The sequence below is a fragment of the Amia ocellicauda genome, chromosome 5 (genome assembly GCF_036373705.1).
Source record: "Amia ocellicauda isolate fAmiCal2 chromosome 5, fAmiCal2.hap1, whole genome shotgun sequence".
NCBI classification, from domain to species: domain Eukaryota; kingdom Metazoa; phylum Chordata; class Actinopteri; order Amiiformes; family Amiidae; genus Amia; species Amia ocellicauda.
Genome location: NC_089854.1, coordinates 7,086,416 through 7,104,476, shown reverse-complemented (window position 1 = coordinate 7,104,476; position 18,061 = coordinate 7,086,416). Strand labels below are relative to the sequence as shown.

Below are 18,061 nucleotides of genomic sequence, written 5' to 3'. Positions count from 1 at the left end.
ACCCCTCTTTGTTCAGGGACACATTATTCCATTTCTGTTAGTCACATGTCTGTGAAACTTGTTCAGTTTATGTCTTAGCTGTTGAATCTTTTTATGTTCATACAAATATTTACACGTTAAGTTTGCTGAAAATAAAAGCAGTTGAAAGTGAGAAGACGTTTCTTTTTTTCCTGAGTACATATAACACAATTCTTTTTTCTTTTAAATCAGAATTTTTGAATATCATTCTCTGAAAAGACCACAGTTTTCAGTCGTACCTCTCAGTTCTGGCATCAGGCTGGCTATTCTGCTCTGGTCTCTTCAGTGCAACAGTGTCTCTTTGTTGTGATGCGACGCCCCCAGCTGAACACAGTATTGTATCTGTACTGGATTCTGCTGACAATCACCCCTGTTGAAAGCAAGTGTCTTTAATTTATGCATAAATAAATAAATGCTCCCTGAAAATCAAAACTAGTCAGTAGTCAGTGCACTTTTTCATGATGACCAATGAAATGGTTGGAACTGCAATATGGGTATAATCTTCCCCCAGATGGCTACAAGTCCCACAATCACTGTAATGCTTCACCCTGTTGGGCATCTTCACATTGGGGCTACTGACCGCCATCTTGATCTGAACCAGCCCCACACAGCACATAGGTTACGCAGTGGATTTAATGCCATGCAAGGCCGCAGTGTAGGCCTGGAACTGCTGCAGTGAGACATGCTCCACTTCTGTGTGATATACTGCCAGTCAGGTCACCCGCCTGACAGTAACCAAAACTATGAACAACGGCAAAACAACGTTGTATACAATACCTGTTAGAGCGAGATAACACAGACCCTACTGTACAGCTCAAAAGCAGCAAAAAGCAAGACTCCCCCCCCCAAACTGTAAATACAGCTCAGCTGTGACGGAGAGCACATACGCCACGCGCGCAGTATAATGGAGACAGACCGACTCTGTTGCTCTTTTATTGTTTTTCCAAATAGGCATAGATCTTTTTAATTTCTTCCCCATGTAAGAGGCTCCCACAAGCAGTCTCCTTCTTCAGGGCCAAACTCTGGTCGCGTAGTGAAAGGGGGATGACAGTGTATAGATAGACAGGCTTCAACAAGTGAGTATTTTAAGGAAATAGGCTAATACAATAAAAGTATTAATTCATTACAACAAATAACTGCATTACTAAATATCTGTGTGTGTGTGTAATGTTTCTTTATTTAAAAAATCTCAATCATAAGAGTATATCCCTGGTGCTGGACAGCTACGGTCGTGAGTGCGGTGCAGTTCAGCAGATGAATTTTGGTGCTTAATTTTGGACCCGAAATGTAACACCGATCAGCTGCTCACTATTCCAGCTGTCCAGCAAACAGCTGAGCAACGCTGCTCTGATCAGTGGAGAACGCCATCTAGATTTTATCATTGCAAGCTATTATTAATTAACAAGAGATGATCAGCAACTTGACATTATTGCGCAAATTATTGATACATTATTGATAATGGAAACACAAGTGGATGAGTGCTAAATTGAGCATAGTTTCAATAAAAGCCAATAACACATTTGAATCACTATTCATCTGCTTTAGGCTACTTATGTTGTGTTGCTTGCTGTTCTACATAAGGAAAAGTCACTTAGATTAAATTAGATTTTACTTTAATCTCCAAAGGGAAATTCATGGAAATTCAATTATAATTCCATATAAACAGTAAGAAATATATTGAATGTGAAGTTGTAGATTTCATATTTTTGTATTGGAATTGCAAAAAAACATGCTTTTTATTTCCTCAGAGAGGTCTGAGGAAATATGTAAACGACAAATTTGCAAAATAAGAGTGGGCGCACAACTCTGCTTTGGGGTTGTGTCAGTACTAGTCTGTAGCCTATTAACAAATAAGATGTTTTGTGTCATACTGTTATGAAATAACAAATAAATACAATCAAAGCAGGAAGGTTTGGCTTTTTGTTTGTAGTCTTCTGTGCATATTATAGTTCTCATCCAGCAACACTATAATGCAACGTAAATAATGTCAGTGAATAAAGTAATCTGATCTTCTGTAACACAAAACTCTGGAGAGAAAAAACAGAATAAAGGCACACTCGCATGTTAATGAAAAAATGGTTTAATTCTTGTTACCAGTATAGATGCGATACACAGATGCTGGTCTTGGGCGAGTGAAGGGTGTGCATGTCCAGGGCGGGGGCCGACAGTGATATGATACTGAGCAGCTAGGCTGGACTAGGCGTGGAGAATGGTGTACCACCGGCATCATTACAACAAAGGCCCAGGACAGCCAGCGGCCAGGGGGAAGTCTCGGCTTACTGTTGTATCAGCACTGGGGAGAAGCACCATCCGCACCACAGAATGTGAAGAAGTAACCAAACAGGGAAGCAGAAGTCATAAGTGATAGAAGAGGGGATATCCATTTTTTATCCATTGTCGTTTCATGGGCATTCAACCAGACAGCTATTCTCAGGAGGTATAGTGGGGAAGACATTTAGTGCTACGCAATGCTTACTAGACCAATAATACAGCATTGTGCATTCAATCCAGCGCAAGACTGGTGCCCTTCCTCCCGTCATTTCCTCCTATTCTTATCGCAGAAAGCTCTGGCATAAGCAGTTGGTTTTTGCAGTGTATTCCTGTATACAGTACAATTATGAATGCTTTTTTTAATTAAATAGTGGTTTGTTAACCATTTTGCTTTACCCAGTGTAAGAGCTGCGCTATATAGTCTTGGAATACTGTAGTAGTCAAATACAACACTGGCAGCTGGGCCTGTCAACACCGGGCCCTGTGAAAAAAGGAGGCTTATGGCAATTTACTACACTGTTTTCTATTTTAATTAATTAATTTCTGAATTGCACTTGATTTCGCTCCAGTGCAAAAGTTATTCAACCCAGTAAAAACTCCAGCTAATTCTCAAATGATGTTTACAGTCTTTTCCAACACTGTTTTGCTGCGATCTAAACAAACCCCTTTCAGTTATGAGAGTAGATTTAAAAGGAGTGCGCATTTTGCTCTGGAGCTTAGAAAACAGAACAGAAAAAAGCTTACTGTGCCAATCTCTGCGACTCACTCCGTCTCTGGGCTGAGTCTCAGATCATCTCCGATCACAGAGCCATGGAGAGAATAGGGGGCTCAAAGACCCCCCTCGAGGCAACAGATGCAAAGTGGATGTTAGTGTTGGCTTCCCACCTCCTGCTGGGAGCTGCCCAGCCTGTGTATAAGAGCCTGTGAGTGAGTTAGTGTGTGTGTGTGTGTGTGTGTGTGTGTATGAGTGTATGTCATTTCCTCAGGCGTGCTTGACCCGCTCCAGCGCCACATAGAAGCTCTTCTTGTCTTCGACGCAGTGCCAGCCGATGGGCCCGATCTCGCAGTCCGCGCAGATCAGATACTTGACGTTGCCCACGTCCTTGGTGAAGCCCACGTTCTCGAAGGCGTACATGTCATCCACCAGCCAGTGCGCCGTCAGTGTGTCTCCGTCCACCTCGCCCTCCACCTGGGCGCCGCCCGCGGAGCCGAGCTTCTTCCGCATGGCCGGCAGGAACAGCTGCCAGGGAGAGGGGGGCACACAGTCAGCACGTAGAGGGAAAAACAAGACCCACGATGCACACGTACACCCTGTCCGTCCACTCAGAGACGCATCAGCAACTTTTACCAGAACGGGCTTTTAAGATTCGCTCCCCACTCAGCAGTTCTGGGCCGACAGGAGTGATTGCTCTGCCCTGTACGGAGAAGACAAGACTGAAAAAGCATCCAAGAGTCGTGCCAATTCAGCAGCAAGCTTTCCCCCCACGGCGTCGCTGCCATGGCACTGTCCTGCCCCCGGCTATAATGTGAGCTCTCTCTTTGTCACAACCCCGCTAACCATTCATGATCTTTCTTTTCTTGTACACAATTTACACTCCTCCTTCTCACCTCCATCTGCACCCCTATACTTGTCAGGTTGCTTTGTGTGAGTATGAATGAGGATTGATACTTTCGTGTCTTTTAAAATCACTTGTACCACATCGAAACACCCCGGAAAAACAGACTCCCCAGTCTCTCATATCTGTGGCATGTAGCTCATTTGAATAATACAATATCTGAGCTGGGTTGTGTGCTTTACACCAGCGTATTACTTTGCCAAGGCAGATTTGTATGACTTGTGATTTTGCATGCAGCTCATCTAAAGAAATGGAATAAAACATTGGCTGCTACTGGTTCTGCTGAGTAGTGTGGCATTTCTAGCGTAAACAGACGTACCTCCTTCTCTGTAAACAAAGCCACCCCCGGGCACAGGACCTTGGACCCGCACCTCTGGCACAGCACCGTCTTCGAGTTCTTCCCGTCCTGCGCCACCAGCCCGGCCCGCCCGGCCGAGCCCCCGGTCGGACAGTCCGCCTCGCCGCTGTCCATGTCCGCCCAGATGTCAAAGACGATGCTGTACTGTTCAACACCGGCGACCGACTTCCCGTCCTAGATAATGGCTCCGGACAGCGCTTTGGATGACCAATTAGAATGAAATGCTTCCTTTTCCGATATCTATGGCGTGTGAGGAGTCGTTGAAAGGTCTGCCAACCGACTATTGACGGTGACTTTAGGGATCCCTTTAACGCTATTTTAGCACATATCAGTAAATGATCTGAATCCACACACCGGCCGACTGACCCGACACCGGAGAGGGGCGACGTGCCGCTCGTTTCCCTCCGCCCGGCAACAACACCTCAGCGCTTTTAGTTCCGCTTGAATTAGAGCCGAGATACAAGCGGCACGGAAGTAAAATCTTGGTTTGCATGTGCTCAATAATAATAATAATAATAATAATAATAATGCAATTCCTTAAAATAGTCAATTATTATCATGGACAGTCCCTTGCAAAAGGGTGTAGCTCCTTAATACTGTCTTTAGTGTTGCTGCCACAATGAGACGGTCTCCTCTATTTGTACTGTACAGCAGTGCTTTTTGTTTTTGGGAGATGCAGATGCCCGTATTCCCTGTAGTGTAGTTCACTTCTTACCATTTCCTAATTCTCCATGGCACAATTTTTCTCACAATTTAAGCCTCCTAACTAAACAGGTATACTTGAGTAAATCGTTATGATTGATAGATTTAGAAGCACAATATCCACACACTAATCTTTCTTTATAATTACATTTGTACTTAAATCGATCAAGAACGATGACTTATTATGTTGAATCACAATGCTACACTAATGTGCAATGGAATAATAAACAAAAAATTGACAAAACAATAAAAACAAGAGGCAACTTCCCAAATTATGCAAAGACACAGTTTATTATATTTCATATTTTTTTCTCCAATAGATTTACAATCAACATCTAACCTTCAAGTAAATTTTGCATGAATGAACAGAGAAGCCAGCATCTGATGTGCAGTGAAGTCACCACAGATGAGTCAGGACGAGATGAAGTAGATGGAGGCAGGGGAGGGGACGGGAGGGTAGTGGGGGCTTGCGTATGCCGAGACAGAGCCGGCGCCTCAGTGGCATGGAGGAGGTGGCTGCACACAGCGATTCGGTGGGGGGGGGGTGTAAGGCTTGCGCCGTCGCAGCTGAAGGCTTGGTGTCAGTCCAGTTCAAGGTTCATTAGCAGTATAATATTGCACTTCAAGGACAATTTGATTTTAACGCACATAAAGTCTAAAAAGACGAGCACCACGGAGTTCATACAGGCAACACTCATGCATGGAGGACGGTGAGGGGCGGCGATCTTGGGACTTCAATTCAAAATGACTCCCGGGTACATCTCTCCTCCTGCTCCTCGCTTTGACGGTGTACCTCGCGGTGGCAGCAGCACTTGTAACGAAAGTGACCCACACAATGGCTGGCAGGAGAGAGCTCCTTGTGAGGGAGGGTTCTGGAGATGGGCTGAGGGCTGGGGTGGCGAGAGCGCCCTCCCCCACGCGGTCACCTGCTGGAGTGGTTCAGCTCCTGCTCGGTCAATGTCTCTCCTGCCCGACGCTGTCCGCGCTGCCCATTCAGGGTCATTTCTCCCTCAGCACGCACACGCCGGCATCACAGCGCTGGGTGCCCATGGAGGTCACCACCTCCCAGCTGTCGATCACGGGGTCGTAGCACTCGATGCTGCTGAGGAGCGAGTTGCCGTCATACCTGGAAAAGCACCAGATACACAAGTCTGGTCACCTTCCAACACGTAACAATCAATAATGGATGAGAAATTAACAAAAAAACAACTGTTCCTACAGCCCACTAACCAGACTACCAGTTTTGGCCAGTGTCACCACAAAAATGTCTGCGGGAATTCAGTGGTTTGCTGGATGCTGGGAGAATTTAGCAAATGGAAAAACTGAAACACGACTGACTCGAGAAAAACGGCTTCAGATTGAATTCCAAATGAAATCAATGTGAACCCCCCCCCCAGCTTAATCTACTTTTGTACAAGAGGATTTTACCAATATTGCTGTTCTACAACATCACTCAGCTGAACCTAAATGCATGCCTTGACTTCACACACCTCAGGGACTGATAATAAATATGAAAATCGTTACACATATCGTTACACAACTTCTCGTGTATAAAGCCCTCTAGTCTGAAATGTTTTCAGGGTGGTCTTTTTGTTCCTTACCCCGCGATGGCGTACAGCCGGCCCCGGAGCACTGTTGCACCCACGTAGCAGCGCGGGGTGGTCATGCTGGTGACGGTAGTCCAGGAGTCGGTCCGGATGTTGTAAGCCTCGACCGATGCCAGGTGGGCCGTGCCATCGAAGCCCCCCACCACGTAGATATGGTCATTGAGTAAAGCCACTCCAGCGCCTGCAACACAGACGCAAGAAAAGGCACAGTGAACCACATGCACTCCACACTTTTAATCATATTGGTTTGAAAGCCCCTTCCAAACCAATAAGGAAACATCACAATGAAGGTGTTGATATACACAATCTTTCACAATAACTTGTTATCTCGCCCCCATTTTGTAACATTAAGAGTCTCCTTCAGTCATGTATGGCTTGAGGCAGAGTAGTACGGTTTAAATGGAATTATAAAAAGACTAGATTAATGATTTGTCCACCCATCAAAAATAATTAAGAGAGTTATCCTGGTGGTAGTGTTAACATATATATATTTTTAACAAAGGAGTGAGCAATTTAGTTGCATGGATGCAAACTCAAGACAAAAAATAAAAGGACACAAGGTTTTCATCTGAAAACAGTGTGCCATGAAGGTCACAATGCAGCAGCAGGGTCTGAGACACTCTTCTTCTTGATGAAAAGACACTGCCGCTCAGAAACACTTTGGTCGGCTTTCCAATTTCAGCCTACAATCGCCGCTTTTCACCAGAGAAAGAGAAAGGAACAATCCCAGCTTTTGAAGAGCAGCTACACGCCCCTCCCCCGCCCCACAAGGCCGCAGAGTTCAGACTGAGGGCGGCCCCGCTGCCGTGTCTTGGCACATGTCCGACAACACAGCCAGCCCTTTATTCGTGTCTCCCTGTGCAGCCTGGAAATGGTGCCAGTGAACGATAGCTCACCCACAAGCCCAGATTCTACAGAACGACAAGTCTGGATTCGACATTGACTCACCCATTCTTAAATAGCTTGAAGGTAACTGCATACATAGGCCTACATAGATTACTTTGTATTATCACTTGAAGCAAAGTGAAACAGAGGAAGAAAATGAAGGAGAAAGAAGAACTGAGGACACAACAATCATATACATACTGACGCACAAACCAGAGTGGCTGGCTAACTGACCTGAGCGTTTGGTGGCCATGGGGGTGACATTAGTCCAGTGTCCCGTGTGAGGGTCGTACCTCTCCACTGAGCTCAAGATATTCAACCCGTCATACCCGCCTGAAACCAAACAAACATTCACAGACATTGAGCAACTGTCCCATCGTTCCCAATCTGACTCTCACGTCACGCTCACTGCGCATTATCTTCATTTACTTCTGCTATGCGCCCTTCTTACAAACTACTTCAGAAACAGCATCTAAAAAGACACCTTGTCGTGAGTAAATCTTTGTCATGTCTTTGCAAAGCTGACGGTAAGACATCAACCACCTCAGTAAGACATCTCAACGAGACAGCACAGCCTTTTATTATGATTGTTATGGTTTTTAATAGCGTCTCCTACTGCTAAAGATGCTACACTGACTGCAAGTGCCACGTTAAGCAGCATGGAGGTGCTTTACACACCGAGACAGTAGATCAGTCCATTGGCCACCACCAGTCCGGCTCCCTCCCGGGCGGTCTGCATGTCTCCCAGCATGCTCCACTGGTCGATGTTGGGGTCGTATCTCTCCATACTGGTGTGCCGCCGGCTGCCATCAAATCCGCCCGCCACATAGATCATGTCTGTGGGCAAACGCAACACAGATGTCCTTTGAACTTGACAGCAGACGCTAGGACACCGTGGACAGAATTGGCAGCTGTGATGTGCCTGTAGACTGTAGCCAGCGTTAATTGATTAATTTCCTAATACAATTCTTCTGTGCTGTGGATTAGTTAGTTAGTAGCCTGGCTACCGTTTCTTCATTCAGTATTTTTACGGGGAGTTATTTCTACTACTTCTTTACACCCAAATTAGCAGCTGCTGCCACTACTTCAAAAGTACTTTTCTTCTTTTCTTTTTAGCAGAAACAAAACCAATATTTCAATAGGAGTCATCTCCCTTATTTACACAAGGTACGGAATGCTTGTTATTCTAACTATGACACAGGATGGGAAGGAAGTGCTGGACGAGCCTAGATCACTTCCTCTTAAAGCCACAAGCCATGCCTTTAACTGTCATCACCCGTTACAGAATCTGAGCATACAATTATTTTCTGTCCTGGACTTATTGTTAGGTGCATTGTGAAAGAGCCGCACCCCCCAGCGTGGTAGCCCCGGCCAAGCCTCGCCGCACATTCATTGGCGCCACGGAGTACCACACCCCGTCCTCGTCGGCGGTGTAATCCAGGCACTCCACGGAGCTGAGCCGCGAGCGCCCGTCGTAGCCACCGATCACGTACACGCGGTCGTTCAGGGACACGGTGGCCACGTAGCGCCTCTTCCTGGTTATGCTCTATGGGAAAAGAAAGATAATTATCCAACTACACACATGTATGCTTGCATGAGTGAGTATATGGAGGATTTTGGGTTCAAAAGCAGGTGGAGCTGCAGTAATATACGTGATGAAAAGAGGACATCCCACAGAGAGGTACTCACCGGCAGGAAGCTCCACTCCTGGGTTTTGGGGTCGTATTTTTCCACTATGTCGATGGGGGACTGCTGACTGCCAAATCCCCCGATCACCAGCAGTACCTCGTTGGCTCCTGTCAAGAACCAGGGAGAACGGGCCATCAGAGCCAGGCCTCTCATCTCACACGCCTATTGTTTTCACCTTGGTGAAACAGCTTCTCGCCAAGCTAACTGTGAGCGTGCAGAAGAGCATCACTGCAAAACTCCCCCATGCGGTGTCCTCTTCTGGCCAGGTCTGAGGTGTTAGCAGAGGGCGGTGGGGGTTACCTAGCCGAGCCCGGGTGCGAGGCCCCTGCATCTGGCTCCTCAGCTCCGGCCTCAGGTGGAATTTCTTGGCTTCGTCGACTAGGTCTCTGCATTGGAGGCTGCAGCGAATCAGGGGCTGAAAAGGGAGTGTTGATCAGAATGGGTTCATAGAAACGGCTCTACATACCAACCTGATTTAACCCACTGGAAGCCAACAAGGGGCTACTCCTCATAATTAGGATCTGTCCCACACTGTGTTTCAATCTTTCATTGTTTGTTACCTTCATGCATTAACCTTAAGGAGATCATTACTTGACTACTGGATCGCACTTCCCATGCCGTCCAATTCAGTCAGCTCTGCACTGTTAGGGACCCATCCCTTGTCTACCAACTGCTATCTTGCCGTGACCCCCTGCCCCAAAACATACACAGGTGCGCGGACACAAGCACAAGCCCTCCATGTGTCCCTCTCACCTCAGTGTCGATGACGTCGGTGATGTAGCGGGGGGTGAGGAGGGGCATTCGCACATACTGCAGCATGTCCGGGAGGAAGGAGTCTCTCTCTTTGCGGGAATGTTTCACCCAGTTCACCACTGCCTCGAACACGGGCTCCTCCGAGTCCACCTGTGTACGCGCACATGCACACGCAAACACACACACGCACCCGCTGAGTTATGGGTAGGAGTTGGAGAATGCATTACGGACCTGAGTTTCCCAAAATGTATTGAATGGTTTACTCAACAAAGAGATTAGGGGCTTGAAGTCACTTTATTACATTTTATGCTTCTTTTCAATTAAGATAATGTATTGTATACATAAGCCATAAAGGCATATCATAGTAACTTCAATAAACATAACCACTGCTCTTACTCATTAGTAAATGCTTTCCCCAGATTTGGGAAATCAGGCCCTGCCCTGCTCGTTTGCAGAGACAGCAATCGGCTCCTCTTTCATAAACACGATTGGTGTCAGTAGCCCACTGGTCTTTTTTACAGAAGTACGGAGCTGCCACACAGCAATTGACTTCAGTGACACATCTCACAGCTCTGACTGACGTCTGGCTCACTCAGACCTCCAGTTACAGTGCAGTCTTGCCTCTCTTTCTGGTTTCCGAAATATTTCGAGCCTGTGTTCCCCGCACACTCCTCCCCTACATAGACGACTCTCTTTACACAGTCAACTGTAAATTGACTGAAACACTGCGGGCCTCACAGATTGACCCTGCCTGCTTAGAAAGCAAATAACTTTCCTCACTACTGGATGAGTTCAAAACAAGCTTGACACATCATAATTTGAGTCCTGACACAGATGTACAGATTCTGATGTGTGTGCTGTAACTAACACTCCTGTAATAAGTCCCAAAGCTCTGCATTTTGTATTTGAAGGAGGGGAAATTAGTCTACTTCCCTACACTGTGGGATTGTGAGCAGACCTTTGAATGCCTATTGAGTAAGATCCCTTCCCAGCCCACAGATCGACTCCCAACCCACAGACCCCCTCCCAGCCCACAGATCCACTCTCAGCCAAATGCAGTGTAAACAGGCACTGTTTGTTAACAGATTAATGCACGTCTATACGTGTAGTTAGCTGCACTAAACTGTGGCCAACAGATTTCATCCCACAGATACAAAAACAAAAAACACCCACTTCTCCACTGTAAGATTTGCCACCTACAGTGTGCAATACATTTCCCTGTTGTTTGTATAATTGCCCCGTTTGTTCGTTTCTTTTTCTGAGTCACGCAGACTTTGTCGGTCTACATTTCTTAACCCCTGCCGTTCTGGAATTAGTCACTGTGCTGTGTGTGGTGGCACAGATTTACTTTCACCTTTCGTCACATCTCAAACATATTTTTCCAGTTGACTTACTCGTATAACTCCTGGCTCGCAAGAGAACCAACAACCTGAGCTGACAACCCCTCCGGACACACTAACAGTTTACAAGCACCGTGTGATGGACATTTCCCATAGATGCAGAGTGTACTGTATTATTTAGATAGTAGAGTACACAGACTTAATAAACAGTGGCACTGGAGAAACACATGATTCTGCATTTAAAACCCATTGTCTATCTGCTCAACTGATCAGCTGAAGCTGTGCCACTGTGTCACTGCACAACCAATGGACTTGGATAAAGATCTTGTGAATCAATTCAACTTTAAGAGGTGGACCACAGTACCAAAGAAAATGTATGCATTAAATGTATAAATGTATAGTCTCAATAAAACAATGGCCTGTTCACTCCTCTTGAGTGTAGGGGTGCACATGGTGTAGTGTCTGTAATCCTTCACGACAGCTGCCACAGTACTACAGCCTCAATAACTAATAATACTGATCCCACAGTAAGCCCTCTCGCAGTGTGGGTGTACCTGGATCTCGTCACACTTGATGAGCTTCTCCACCTCCTCCTTGCTGAGCAGCATGAACTCCTCGTGCTGCACCACATCTGGGAAGTTCTTCTGGCTGAACAGCTCGGCAGCCTGCATCAGGTCCACACAGTTGTGCGTCTCGGCAAAGTCCCGGATGCCCAGGCAGTTGGAGGGGTCTAGCTGGCTCTCCAGGAACTCACAGCACGCCTGCTTCACGCCTGCAGCGTACAAACACACGTACACGCACGTAAACACGTCACACAGATGTTGGTACAAACTGGCTTCGATACTGGCTGTACCCAGCTACAAAGTGTGTCTGCAGGAGCACTGACTTCTACTCTCCCAATGAGTGACAATAAAGATCAACTCTTGGGTTTCACTGCATCATCAGACCTGACAAGCATCACCAGCTGCATCTCCTGTGCCTCTCATTCTCTCCAGATTACTTGTCCATTTACACCACATTATTGGAGCACACTGACATTACACCCTGCAAGAACACAATTTCCACCGACTGTGCGTTGGGAAGCCATTTCATAACACATTCTGTCTGTAATAATCGGTTGCCAAGTGCAATAATATTGGAAAAGAACTGGGTCAATGAAATTAGCTTAAATTAAATTAAAAATAGGCTGCAACAGCTCTAACAGGATGTACACCAGCTCAGAAGTGAAATAACAGGAAGGCGATACAATCTATGTCTCTGAACCTGTCATGGGCGGAGCGATCAGTCTGCCCGTCAGGCTGTAGGCAGGGTTCAGCTCAGAGCTCTCCGCACAACACGTCCCTCCCCGTACCTTTGAGCTGGAGCAGACAGGCAGCCGGCAGCAGCTCTTGCACATTCTCCACTGTGACCAGGACTGTCTCCGTGTACACAAAGTCCAGCAGGATCTCCATCGTGGACGCCGTCAAGCCCTGGATGTCCACGAAAGGCTTTCCCTTCTCAGAGAGCTGCAAGATAGTGTAAAAACACTAAAGATCGCGTTTCAGAGCAGATAACATTCACAGCAGCATTTTTACTGGCACCCGTCGCTGTGGTTCTCTTGAGTGATGCAACATGTGGCAAGTTCCAGGCAACTGCTTGCAATTTATGATAATGACAAATTCTATATTATATTTTTTTAATTTCCATACTTTGTGACCCCAAACTTAAGCAGAGGCTCATGTGGGAATGGGCTACTCAGAACCTGTTTTCTTACTGTACGGAACTTCCATTTATAAATCAATTACAAACTAGTTCCGTCTCTTTCCATGAAGTAAGAGGGTGTTTCTGGGGGTGTCAGGGTGTGGTAAAATATCTAATTGGCGCCGTGTCTAAGTTTTGTTTCTTTAACTTGTTCTAGCTGCCTGACTAGTTCTGCATGTGCTGTGTGCATACTCTGTGTGTATAAATAAATTAACCTGTCCAAAGAGCTTACCATCTCTGAAAACTCAACCCATCTCTGTCATTATTAGCAGACAACTGGGATTATCTCATTTAAAGCCTATAATACAATTGTTATTTAAGTACCTCTACTCTAATAGAATTGTAAGAGCGAACTGTTAATTTTAATGAAACTGATCTGTGAAGTCTAGTTCACTGGCACCATCTAGTGATCTAATGAAGTCAAAGCCTGCCAGTGTCTCGGCTCTAACCTTTGTCTCATTCTGCTCCCTCCTGCCCTCTCACTCTGTTGGCTGCCTCCCCTCCTGTCTATCTATAACCTCTCGCTCTCTCCAGCCTGCAGAAATTCGCTCTCTTATCGCAGCCCTCCTAACTGAAGATCCCAGCCCCTAGGGGCTAAATTCTGATCATTCTGGCAGTGCCTCAGTTGTCACCCTAGACTACACAGAGTGGCCTACAGAAACTCAAGAGTCAACAACTGCATCAGCAATCGCGGCAGCAGGCTCACTTACAACAGGACGCTCGCTTCACCCAGCATATGAAGCGGCTCACTCAGTAGAACGCAGTGAGTCAGTGCAGAGCAGCATTTGGTAGACTATCATGGATAAAGCCAACAGAGGTGAGACCATCTTCTAATTCCTCCCTTATGTCCTTGCCCGGTTTAGAGTGCAATTCTTAATGGCTTTCATTTTATATAGAGTACAGGTAAACAAATGAGGAAAGCAAGAAAAAGCCCTTTCACCACCTCCTTAGGACATCTGCGTCTAAACTGCACCTGTAGACTATTCAAATCTTCCCTTGCGTTTGTCTCGATGCATTGTTATACTGATAATTACCATAGTAACCATATTTTTACCATGGTAAACTATACTTTACCATGCTACAGCACACTTCGACTGACTGTATTTTTTCCACAGGACACCACACCACACTAAAATCTTGGAGGGGACAACAGTGTCACAGCCTCATATTTGGCCCATGGTCCCGTAATAATTGTTTGTCCTCTTATGACACTTTTAAGCTGCCTTCTCCCACACCGTCTTTCCCTTATTGGGCTCATAGCTTATTTGCATATTATAGAGGTGGTATGATTTAAAAACAGCGTAATTATTCTTGGGCCCATTTCCAATATATGATCAACAACAATAATAATACTTGAATATACTTATAGTGACTTAGATGCTATCATGAACATACCTACTACTAACCTATTTATTTTTACATATGATGCATATACTTCTAAGCTAAACTCTTCTACTACTACTTCTTCGATTATCTATGACTGATATTAAACTGCTACCATCAAAATAATACAAATGCAGTAATATATCATGCCAAGGACACGCAACCCACGGCACATTTCATCGCTGTCTGGACTGAGTCTCAGTTGGTGACTTTAGCATCGTTTCATAACTGTCTTCTTGTAAGAAAATGCAAGCCATTTAGCAGTCCCACTGAGTAAGTCCATTTTTTATTTGTGATGTCTTACTATGCCTTGAGTGTGTATGTATTGAAAGTTCACTGCGATTACACATTATGATTAGCTATCTAGCTATAGATCAAACGATAACGTAGCTATAATAGCTATAGATAGAATGTAGTTTATGTATTACAGCTGAGACTGAGTATTACAAATAATGCTGGATGATTGTTGTTTGCTATGATTTAACCGTTTTAAGAAATGGTTAAATCAATATTTTGGATATGCCGCCCACAATAAAAGTTGCGCAACTTTGTATCATGCAAAATGTACAGTCACATGCATACAAAGTATCTTCAGATACTCTAAATTCTAGTTATGATGATGATGATGATGATGATGATGATGATTGTGCAGATAAGGAATGCCCTGGTTACCTCGCTGGTGAACATGGCACAAAAGTAGTCGCTGCAGGCAGCCAGCACGATGCGATGGGCTGGGAAGTCAGTACTCTCCACCTTCAGGGTGATGTCGCACAGCGTGTTGCTCTTGCGCAGGGCATTCATGGCGTTGAGGATGGACTTGGCGTGGGAGTTGGTCATGATGTCTTTGGGAGCCATGGCAACAGGCGGGGGAGGATGGGGGGAGCCAGCCTACGAGATCTCACACAGGGCAGCACCTGCGCAGGGAGAGGACAGTAAGCACAGCTACGTCTGCAGGGACACGGGAGTGTGCCAGGTCCAAAAGCAACAGCGTTCAATGGGGACACACAATTACTGCTTGAACATCCTGCCACTGAGCATCTTTAATATGTGGAACAGCTTAGTGTCGGCACAAATCTACACAATAATGGCAGGGCATGACAACCACAGCAACCAGATAATGGAGGCTCACTTGCCAGCAAGGAAACAAAGAAATTGTATTTCATAATATGGGGAGCTGCTGGAAACTTCAAACTAGAACCAGGCAGTGTAATTCAGACGACTCAAATAGAAATGATGCTGTCATTGCACAGCTCTGAGTAATTTCACTTTTTATCATGGGGCAGTCCTCTGAAAATAAGTCAACACCAACAAAGTCACTCATCGGTAGAAAACTGATTGTAATAATAACAATAATGCAATTGCTTTAAATGAATAGTTTCTTTTGAGTAAGGCACAGCTTCATATTTCCCAGTGTTGCATATATGTGGCATAATGTTTAAACAAATCACATTGTACTGTTTTGTATTTCACGATCTTTTATTATTAATCAGGCAAAGCAATGCATCCCCACTCAGTCCCAGTATCAGTTTTGGTCTGTTTAAATGCAGCAGTAAACATACATACATACATACAGTACGTTTTTTATCGAGAAACGAATACATTGTGTATTACACTTCATATGTTTCAAAGGCAAACAGACAGTCTTCCCGTTGTTTTTTAATCAATCGAATCGGTAGGTGTAGTATTTACCAGCAGACGAGAAGCTCCGGTGATCTGAAGTTACAGCCGCCAGCGATGGCGCTCCATACCCCGACCAGTCCGCCACTGCCACTCCGAGGCTCTGCCCCGCGGCCTACGTGCAGGTAGGGGTTACCTTTGCAGCAAAAACAACAGCCGGGAGAAAGCGAGACGCCGTGTTTGCAGGGCAAGAAAACAACCCCGGGCGTGCGGACGACACGGCTGCCGGCAACACCGCAGTGTCTGCAAAGCATGTACTCGTCCAGCGGAAAACGAGTCCCAAGCGCTAAGCACAAACACAACACGATGACGTCATGTCCACACACAGCGCGCGCGGCCGAGGGGTCCCGTGTTTGTGAACGCGCCTGTAATACTGTAAGCTACACCATTAAAGAGTTTCCATTGCTTTGTGTTGTAGTTTTATATATATATATATATATATATATATATACACTCAACTAAAGGATTATTAGGAACACCTGTTCAATTTCTTATTAATGCAATTATCTAACCAACCAATCACATGGCAGTTGCTTCAATGCATTTAGGGGTGTGGTCCTGGTCAAGACAATCTCCTGAACTCCAAACTGAATGTCTGAATGGGAAAGAAAGGTGATTTAAGCAATTTTGAGCGTGGCATGGTTGTTGGTGCCAGACGGGCCGGTCTGAGTATTTCACAATCTGCTCAGTTACTGGGATTTTCACGCACAACCATTTCTAGGGTTTACAAAGAATGGTGTGAAAAGGGAAAAACATCCAGTATGCGGCAGTCCTGTGGGCGAAAATGCCTTGTTGATGCTAGAGGTCAGAGGAGAATGGGCCGACTGATTCAAGCTGATAGAAGAGCAACTTTGACTGAAATAACCACTCGTTACAACCGAGGTATGCAGCAAAGCATTTGTGAAGCCACAACACGTACAACCTTGAGGCGGATGGGCTACAACAGCAGAAGACCCCACCGGGTACCACTCATCTCCACTACAAATAGGAAAAAGAGGCTACAATTTTCACAAGCTCACCAAAATTGGACAGTTGAAGACTGGAAAAATGTTGCCTGGTCTGATGAGTCTCGATTTCTGTTGAGACATTCAGATGGTAGAGTCTGAATTTGGCGTAAACAGAATGAGAACATGGATCCATCATGCCTTGTTACCACTGTGCAGGCTGCTGGTGGTGGTGTAATGGTGTGGGGGATGTTTTCTTGGCACACTTTAGGCCCCTTAGTGCCAATTGGGCATCGTTTAAATGCCACGGCCTACCTGAGCATTGTTTCTGACCATGTCCATCCCTTTATGACCACCATGTACCCATCCTCTGATGGCTACTTCCAGCAGGATAATGCACCATGTCACAAAGGTCGAATCATTTCAAATTGGTTTCTTGAACATGACAATGAGTTCACTGTACTAAACTGGCCCCCACAGTCACCAGATCTCAACCCAATAGAGCATCTTTGGGATGTGGTGGAACGGGAGCTTCGTGCCCTGGATGTGCATCCCACAAATCTCCATCAACTGCAAGATGCTATCCTATCAATATGGGCCAACATTTCTAAAGAATGCTTTCAGCACCTTGTTGAATCAATGCCACGTAGAATTAAGGCAGTTCTGAAGGCGAAAGGGGGTCAAACACAGTATTAGTATGGTGTTCCTAATAATCTTTTAGGTGAGTGTATATTGCTTGTTTATTCGTAAATTACCACAAGAATAGCTTGGTCTCGTAGTGTTACATCTGGAGGCTCTCAAATAGACAAACAAGTAACGGCGACATCCATGTTTTACAAGAACAGGACATACTTATAATACTCTCTACCTCGGGACTTCTCGCAACTTATGTGATTATATCAAAAAAGTTACAAATGAGAAAAGAGTATTTTTGAGTATTTCTTTCTTGTTTGTTAGGGTCTATTGACTCAATAACATTATCCAGCTGTGTGACAAATACTGGTCAGGGCTGGGTATTTGGTTGCACATACTCAGTGGTTTGTCACAGAGGTGCCAGATTTAAATTAAACATTTAATT

General features: G+C 45.4%; 2 protein-coding genes across 2 annotated transcripts; both read right to left on the bottom strand.

Moving 5' to 3' along the window:
* Positions 1 to 2,082: 2,082 nt before the first annotated feature.
* rabif (RAB interacting factor) lies at positions 2,083 to 4,679 on the bottom strand. The gene is made up of 2 exons (XM_066703495.1): positions 4,225 to 4,679; positions 2,083 to 3,529 (listed from the first exon to the last, which is right to left on the bottom strand). Exons 1-2 carry the CDS (start codon positions 4,375 to 4,377, stop codon positions 3,272 to 3,274), a joined length of 411 nt encoding a protein of 136 aa, XP_066559592.1. The 5' UTR covers positions 4,378 to 4,679; the 3' UTR covers positions 2,083 to 3,271.
* Positions 4,680 to 5,237: 558 nt separating this feature from the next.
* klhl12 (kelch-like family member 12) lies at positions 5,238 to 16,421 on the bottom strand. Its single transcript, XM_066703494.1, has 12 exons — positions 16,052 to 16,421; positions 15,035 to 15,276; positions 12,591 to 12,744; positions 11,794 to 12,011; positions 9,900 to 10,049; positions 9,447 to 9,561; positions 9,147 to 9,253; positions 8,808 to 9,003; positions 8,136 to 8,294; positions 7,692 to 7,790; positions 6,567 to 6,753; positions 5,238 to 6,091 (listed from the first exon to the last, which is right to left on the bottom strand). Exons 2-12 carry the CDS (start codon positions 15,215 to 15,217, stop codon positions 5,965 to 5,967), a joined length of 1,695 nt encoding a protein of 564 aa, XP_066559591.1. The 5' UTR covers positions 15,218 to 15,276; positions 16,052 to 16,421; the 3' UTR covers positions 5,238 to 5,964.
* Positions 16,422 to 18,061: the final 1,640 nt, after the last annotated feature.

Bases quoted from the DNA above. Each gene is read 5' to 3' on its own strand.
- rabif (XM_066703495.1), bottom strand. From the start codon at position 4,377: ATGGACAGCGGCGAGGCGGACTGTCCGACCGGGGGCTCGGCCGGGCGG. The intron at 3,530-4,224 runs GTACGTCTGTTT...TCTCCCTGGCAG, and splicing joins CTTTGTTTACAGAGAAGGAG to CTGTTCCTGCCGGCCATGCG.
- klhl12 (XM_066703494.1), bottom strand. From the start codon at position 15,217: ATGGCTCCCAAAGACATCATGACCAACTCCCACGCCAAGTCCATCCTC. The intron at 12,745-15,034 runs GTAACCAGGGCA...ACTATCTTGCAG, and splicing joins GTGCCATGTTCACCAGCGAG to CTCTCTGAGAAGGGAAAGCC. The intron at 9,254-9,446 runs GTAACCCCCACC...GGTTCTTGACAG, and splicing joins TCGCACCCGGGCTCGGCTAG to GAGCCAACGAGGTACTGCTG.